This window comes from Podarcis bocagei, assembly GCF_964188305.1.
Source record: "Podarcis bocagei genome assembly, chromosome: 9".
NCBI lineage: Eukaryota > Metazoa > Chordata > Lepidosauria > Squamata > Lacertidae > Podarcis > Podarcis bocagei.
The window spans coordinates 74,963,484-74,971,488 of NC_138134.1; the positions used below are offsets into that span (position 1 = coordinate 74,963,484).

The following is an 8,005-nucleotide window of genomic DNA, read 5'->3' on the forward strand; positions in this document are numbered from 1 at the left end:
AAATGGGGACATTGTTGTGTACTTGAGTTCTTACACTGCCTGTTACCTCGCCTCCCTCCAATTATTACACATTGCTAAAAGCCCTTCTCTAGCTGCTGATCATTGCCTATTCTACCCTGCACTATGTGTGCTCTTGAAACAGGCCCTTTCTATTCCACCAAGTCTTGGGAGGTTGAGATTGGTTGGAATTGTGACTAGTTCTTGCTGCGATTTGTAGCATTTTTTGAGAATTTGCAATAATACATTTTTCTGTTTTAATGTGTGCTTTAAAAATCTTTTTATGGTAGTCTTGGCAGACTTTTTTTTTTTTGCCAACAGGCAAACAATGACCCAAGTAAATGAATGAATAAACAAATGTATCCCCCTTCCATGCCATATTGTTAAGCAGATGAACAGTGACATAAGCAATAGACATGCTAATAGAACTTTATTGAAAAGCCAGGAGAACACAAATCATAGACTTCTGTTGCTGATATGCAACTTTTAATTTGCACATGTTTGTCGGCCGTTGGCATCCAGCATGTGTACTTGACGTGTCCCACTGGCGTTGCCTGCAAATTCATAATCAAAAAGTGGATTCACGTGATCCTTGTTCCTTGTTGTCTTCTCATTCTTGGTCACAGGCAGAGTCTACCGTGCAGCCCTCTGAAATGACAAGGAAATTCGTCAAAAGAAACCAACATGGGCCACGTCTTTTGTGGCCGTTTCTGATCATCATAGGAACAGATCTGCCCAAGGCAGGTTGCATACTGAGCCAGCCCAACAACAGAGACTACCTGGACAGCTGTCTGTACAGTGGTACCTCGGGTTAAGAACCTAATTCATTCTGGAGGTCCGTTCTTAACCTGAAACTGTTCTTAACCTGAAGCACCACTTTAGCTAATGGGGCCTCCTGCTGCCGCCGCGCCGCTGGAGCACAATTTCTGTTCTCATCCTGAAGCAAAGTTCTTAACCTGAGGTACTATTTCTGGGTTAGTGGAGTCTGTAACCTGAAGCGTATGTAACCCGAGGTACCACTGTAGTGCCAAAATTCGAGGAGCACCTGCCAACATCTTGAGAGGGGAGAAGTGTTGCCTACGTGATTAGAGGAGACACACAGAGGCAGCTTATCAAATTCCTTTCTGGTAATATATCTCTGGAATTCCAGGGAACATGGTCAAGTGAGGAGGAATCTTTTAAAGGCAAGAGCTGCATATTCTTCTAGACAACTTCCAGGGGCACAGGCAAAAGTGGGTGGGGCGGTGCATGCAGATTTTACCTTTGGCTAGTTTTACAGTTGGCTAGTTTCTCACATAAAAAGGTAAAGGGACCCCTGACCATTAGGTCCAGTCATGGCCAACTCTGGGGTTATAGCGCTCATCTCGCTTTACTGGCCGAGGGATCCGGCGAGGATTCGAACCGCAGACCTTCTGATTGGCAAGACCTAGGCTCTGTGGTTTAACCCACAGCACCACCCGCGTCCCTAGTTTCTCACATACCCTCCTCTCTATTCTCCATACACACAAGCAAGAGGCATAATCGAGGAACATTCCTGCCGTGCAAAAACATTCAAGAAGGGTGCAAAGCAGGATTGGGGAGCAGGTGTGGGCTGGGGAGAGACCCAAGGGCCAGAGAGGCTTAGAGGGCTGCATTTGCACACACACACACCCTGCCCTTGTTCCTGATGGTTCCCCACACCTCATCAAGAGAGTTCTGGTCCCTTTCAGCTGCCCAAGCCTTAGTCCCTGACAGTTGTCAAGAGGGAAACGGAAAACGTAAAAATGAGAAAACAGTATTCTAGCCAACTCTTGGCCATTTTAAGTACTCTTTCATGCTCCTCGGCATCACATAAGATGCAGGGGGAGCGGCATATTGCAGGGTAATGTTGATTTGCTTAGGCTGGCATCAACTAGTTGCTAAGATAAGGTTACAAATCAGTCCACTGACAAAATCCTAACTGAAGCTGAAAAGCGTCCCCGGATTCATTGAAAAAAATCTGGTAACCTTGTGCTAAGAAGTAGTTGCATTGCAGGGGGTTGGACTAGATGACTCTTGGGTTCCCTTCAACTCTGCAGTTCTATGATTCTAAGAAAAGCCACTTTTCATTCAAAAATATCATTTCACTGCATGTATTCCACAGCAGGTAACAAATGAACTCACGCCTGTTTCCCGGCAGCAATTTGTGGATGTTTAAAAAGCATATAAATGGGTTCAACTCAGTACATAACACCTGGGGTTCCCATCCCCATCATCCACATGTTGACTTGAACCTCTGCATAAGGACAGAGTTCCTACCCACATCTAAACTGGCTTTATGTAGCCGAGCTCGACAGCAGCTGTAGCAGCAGCAATTTTCTATGCCTACAGCAATTTCCAACTAGCAGAAACCAAATCGCGTTCACTTGAAAAAGCAAAAAGGGCGATATGCGCACTGTGGAAAGCACAAGTGCCGGAAACCACATGGCGCTGCATAGATACGGACAGCATAGCAATGAATGTTATGGGTAAAAAGGGCGGGTTTCAGCCAAAAGTGAAGAATAAACTTTTCATGTAAGCTGCAACCGTGACAAGGACATTGCTAGCCCAAAATGGGAAAGCAACAAAATTCCAACAACAGAAGAATGGCAAGGAAAGCTGATGGAATATGCTGAAATGGTAAAAACTGATGAAAAGACTTAGAGATAAAGACAATACTGCAGAGACTTTAAAAAAGAATGGGAACCATTCATGTTGTATATACAGAAACAATGGAAAGAGATGAACTCACTAGCAGGGTTTGAGTGAACACTTACAGTCAACTAAAACAAATATAGAAACTACAAAGAGGTTGTTAAATAAGATAAGAGTACAACAACAAGCAATATAGAGAACTCAATATTAAGATAAAACAAAGTAAGGTGCAGGAGAAGTTATTATGCAAAAAACCAGAAAAGGAAGTTGAGGGAAGTCATAGGGGGGGAAAGAGGGCTCTGTATTTTGTTTGTTATGTGCTGGTTATTTTATAAAGATATAAAATCCAATAAAAAATATTTTTAAAAGAAAAGGAAAAGGGTGGGTTTCTGATGGAGAGATGTCCTCACCATTGTTGCAGCAGATGCCTGATGCTGCGCAAGTCCCTCCGCTGTTGCCGCACGGCTTCCTTCCAGACTCACAAGGCGTTGGGAGGAAGTTCTCTTCCTGGCATCTCATGGTTTCCGCTGTGCCAAAGTAACAGCCGAGTTCTTCCCCGCAACAGATGTTGGGACCAAAGCAATGCCCTCTGTTTCTTGGACCACAGGAGATGCACTGGTGTGGGGCACAAAACGGGGAAAATGTAGCTTCATCCAAGTCTGGTTTACATAATCCGATGTCTGGCGATGTTTACAGTTGAAGTGGTTTGGATGGCATGCAAACCATGCATTTAAAGCACACACACACACACACACACACACACACACACACACACACAAACACAAACACCCACACCAACAGACAGAATTCTTTCCCGGTCTGATATGGAGAGCCCAGGGATTGAACCTGCAGTCTTCTGCATGCAGATGCTCTTAACACTGAGCCAAAGCCCTCTCCCACCTTGCCGTAAACCTGCCATGACCTACCTTTCTGACTTCCATGTCCAGAAGGGAGCGCTTCCCTCCAATGGGGCAATTCTGGATGTAGCAAGCCGAAGAGAGAGCCAGGAGCCAAAGCAAGCAGAAGGCTAGCATATTGTAAGACATGGTCGTCCTGGTTGCCACCAGCTGCTTCTCTTGAGGAGCAGGAATGGAGAAGGTCCTTCTGGTTTTTGCCCTTACGGCCGTAGGCATATATATACTGGTGGACAGGCCTGTTGAGCCGTGCTATAGCCCTTGTTACTCATTTCTCTTAAAAAGCAGAAGGCATTGCTCTTCACGCCAAGTGTCATGTCTAATAAGACAAGGTCGCAGATGTGAGGCCACTGAAATATGGGCAATTTTCTCTCCCGTTTCGTTCCAAACTGGGTGGAAGATGCATCAAAGGCCAAGACTTCTCCCTAATTGAAGAAGTCTTTGATGTCACCCGAGGTTGGGGAGGAGAATATGAATACTTTTCATTGGGCTTTCGGGAGATCTGACATACTTTCCCCCTGGATTTGGGGGAGATCTGATCTGTGTGAGACTCTGGCCTAGGCCATAGCCCTCTCGGAAAAAACCTCCTGAGATTTTAGGAGGACATCTGTTTGTGGAAAGCACAAACACCACCCATTATTATTAGATCTATTTATTTTATACAGTAATAGTAAAGGTAAAGGTAAAGGGACCCCGACCATTAGGTCCAGTCGCGGACGACTCAGGGATTGCGGTGCTCATCTCGTTTTACTGACCGCGGGAACCAGTGTACAGCTTCTGGGTCATGTGGCCAGCATGACCAAGCCACTTCTGGCGAACCAGAGCAGCGCACGGAAACGCCATTTACCTTCCCACTGGAGCGGTACCTATTTATCTACTTGCACTTCATGCTTTCGAACTGCTAGGTTGGCAGGAGCAGGGACTGAGCAACGGGAGCTCACCCCGCCGCGGGGATTCGAACTGCCGACCTTCCGACTGGAAAGCCCAAGAGGCTCTGTGGTTTAACCCACAGCGCCACCTGCGTCCCAGTACAGTAATAGTATTTACCCAGCATATATCAACTATTCATACAATATAAGATGTTAATATACAGTAAAATATAAAACAGCATGAAAACAGTACAAAATGACCTTTTAAATGGTAGAAATTCATTTTTTAAAATTTAAATGGTGCATAGGCCTGTCTCATCTGGAAGAGGGTTCCACAGCTTGGGCCTGCCAACACTAAAGACTCAACTTCTAGCGGAGACAATGAAAATGTTTAAGATTTCCTGTTGGAATAGCTCAGTGGCTAGAGCGTGAGGCTCTTAAACACAGGGTTGTGGGTTCGAGCCCCATGTTGGGCAAAAGGTTCCTGCATTGCAAGGGCTTGGACTAGGATGAGTGAAATATACTCCAAGTGGAGAGTGGATTTCATGCTCTTTATTCAGCTCATAGTGGTGAGGAGGAATAGGAGTTCCCCCAGAATGTCTGCTTTATATACATTATTTACACAATGGGCCCCACGTGATTGGCTAATTCCGGGATTCTCCTGTAGGCCAATCAGGTTGCGGATTCCCTTCCACCTGGAGCTGGATAGGGTGGCTCCTGTGGACCAATCAGCATTCTGAATCCTATAGTTCTAGGACCAATCAGACTGCTGCATTCTGAATCCTATTGTTCTAGGACCAATCAGACTGCTGCATTCTGAATCCTATTGTTCTAGGACCAATCAGACTGCTGCATTCTGAATCCTATTGTTCTAGGACCAATCAGACTGCTGCATTCTGAATCCTATTGTTCTAGGACCAATCAGACTGCTGCCTTTTGGATCCTATTCAACTCAGTAAATAACAATGAGCCTCGTGGTCCCTTCTAAGTTTATGGTTGCGTCTTCCAATGGAGCCTAGGACGGCAAACACCAAAGTGGTAAAGCCGTACTATTAAAAATAAAATAGTAACATACTTAAGGCAATTAAAAACATTTAAATCACTTGTGCTAATGCTCCTGAAACTTTCGTTTCAGGCCAGGCGTTCTCCAAAGAGGGCTTATAGTTATTTTGGATCTCTTTGCCCAAGTCAAAAAGTTGTTTCTATGCACAGAGTGTGTCTACTGAACCAGTAGATGGTGCACAAAGAGCGGCCTTAACTTCTTCTTAGGCTGCTGAAGTATAGAATCCATTCCAGTTAGCGTTATGTTCTATCGTGCGTGCAGTTTACTAGAAATGGGTTGGCATAAATGAAAAAAGAGGGTAAGCCATTCCTCTCACCCACTTGGATAAAAATAAGGCGCAAGTTCACTCCAAGTCAGATGAGTTCTTGTAGCTTGGTAGGGTCAACTCTCAGAATTAAGGGATTCCAAATCTAACTCTCTGCAGCCTTTGGTGTTTCAATAACTAATGATCTTTAAAATGGAATAGGCCCTGTTCCTGATATCTCCACATTGCAAGTTTGAAGAAGGATGTGCAACCATTGGTCAGGTTTAAGGTGCTGGTTTTGACCTTTAAAGCCCTATGTGGCCTAGGACCCTCTTACCTACGGGACCGCCTCTTCTGGTATGCCCCGCGGAGGACTTTAAGGTCCACAAATGACAACATTTGGGAGGTCCCAGGTCACAAGGTGGTTAGATTGGTCTCAAGTAGGGCCAGGGCCTTTTCAGTACTGGCCCCAACTTGGTGGAATGCTCTGTCACAAGAGACTAGGGCCCTGCGGAATTTGACATCTTTCCGCAGGGCCTGCAAGACAGAGCTGTTCCGCCTGGCCCCTATGCTTCCCTCCCCTTATGGTTTTGATGAGGCTGCATTTTAAATTGCATTTTAACCTTTATTTTAAATTGGTTTTTTCCCTCCCCTGTTATATTTTTACTGTAATTTTACTGTTGTTGGCCGCCCTGAGCCTGGCTCTGGCCAGGGAGGGTGGGGTATAAATAATTTTATTCTTATTCCTATTCTTGCTGCACCCTTTGCCCCTTTCCTCTGCTAGGGATGGACAGATCTGTCAATTTCGGTTTCTCTCAGTTTGCAATTTTATTTCTTATTGTTTTAAAGTTCTCAGCAAAACTTGTCAGCTTTTTAGGCTGATTTTCTCACAACAGAACACATTTCCGTATGCATTTTGCCACATATACTGTACACAACCATAGGTTTGTCTTCTTCCTAAGTGCATTTCTGTACGCTATTTTCACCAATATATGCACACCTAACCCTAGGATATCCATTTTTGCATGCATTACTTGGGCTACATTGCAAAATTTGGAAAAGTGCAGGTTTTGAAGGACGGTTGTGTTTCGGCGTATTGTTTCAGAAAGTGTGAATTAGGTAGGTTCGCCATTAAATGCAAAAACGACTCAGATTGGTCCCCAATGCCTACCAGTCCCTTAATCCTCTCCACACCCCAGTGTGCTGGGGCCATCCTGTTAGGCCGCAGTGGATTTGTAACTGGCTGACTGACCGAACCCAAAGGGTGCTCATCAATGGTTCCTCTTCATCCTGGAGAAGAGTGACTAGTGGGGTGCCACAGGGTTCTGTCTTGGGCCCGGTCTTATTCAACATCTTTATCAACGACTTGGATGATGGACTCAAGGGCATCCTGATCAAATTTGCAGATGACACCAAACTGGGAGGGGTGGCTAACACCCCAGAGGACAGGATCACACTTCAAAACGACCTTGACAGATTAGAGAACTGGGCAAAAACAAACAAGATGAATTTTAACAGGGAGAAATGTAAAGTATTACACTTGGGCAAAAAAAATGAGAGGCACAAATACAAGATGGGTGAGACCTGGCTTGAGAGCAGTACATGTGAAAAGGATCTAGGAGTCTTGGTTGACCACAAACTTGACATGAGCCAACAGTGTGACGCGGCAGCTAAAAAAGCCAATGCAATTCTGGGCTGCATCAATAGGAGTATAGCATCTAGATCAAGGGAAGTAATAGTGCCACTGTATTCTGCTCTGGTCAGACCTCACCTGGAGTACTGTGTCCAGTTCTGGGCACCACAATTCAAGAAGGACACTGACAAACTGGAACGTGTCCAGAGGAGGGCAACCAAAATGGTCAAAGGCCTGGAAACGATGCCTTATGAGGAACGGCTAAGGGAGCTGGGCATGTTTAGCCTGGAGAAGAGGAGGTTAAGGGGTGATATGATAGCCATGTTCAAATATATAAAAGGATGTCACATAGAGGAGGGAGAAAGGTTGTTTTCTGCTGCTCCAGAGAAGCGGACACGGAGCAATGGCTCCAAACTACAAGAAAGAAGATTCCACCTAAACATTAGGAAGAACTTCCTGACAGTAAGAGCTGTTTGACAGTGGAATTTGCTGCCAAGGAGTGTGGTGGAGTCTCCTACTTTGGAGGTCTTTAAGCAGAGACTTGACAACCATATGTCAGGAGTGCTCTGATGGTGTTTCCTGCTTGGCAGGGGGTTGGACTCGATGGCCCTCGTGGTCTCTTCCAACTCTATG

General features: G+C 45.3%; 1 protein-coding gene across 1 annotated transcript; it reads right to left on the reverse strand.

The window, feature by feature from the left end:
* Positions 1-410: 410 nt before the first annotated feature.
* Positions 411-3,767, reverse strand: LOC308594813 (neurophysin 1-like). Its single transcript, XM_081208244.1, has 3 exons — positions 3,576-3,767; positions 3,060-3,264; positions 411-645 (listed from the first exon to the last, which is right to left on the reverse strand). The coding sequence occupies exons 1-3, from the start codon at positions 3,693-3,695 to the stop codon at positions 608-610; spliced, it is 363 nt and encodes a 120-aa protein (XP_081064370.1). The 5' UTR covers positions 3,696-3,767; the 3' UTR covers positions 411-607.
* Positions 3,768-8,005: the final 4,238 nt, after the last annotated feature.

Excerpts from the sequence above, each read along its gene's own strand:
- LOC308594813 (XM_081208244.1), bottom strand. The coding sequence starts at position 3,695 with ATGTCTTACAATATGCTAGCCTTCTGCTTGCTTTGGCTCCTGGCTCTC. Across the intron at positions 3,265-3,575 it reads TGGACATGGAAGTCAGAAAG|TGCATCTCCTGTGGTCCAAG; the intron begins GTAGGTCATGGC and ends GCCCCACACCAG. Across the intron at positions 646-3,059 it reads AGGCATCTGCTGCAACAATG|AGGGCTGCACGGTAGACTCT; the intron begins GTGAGGACATCT and ends TTGTCATTTCAG.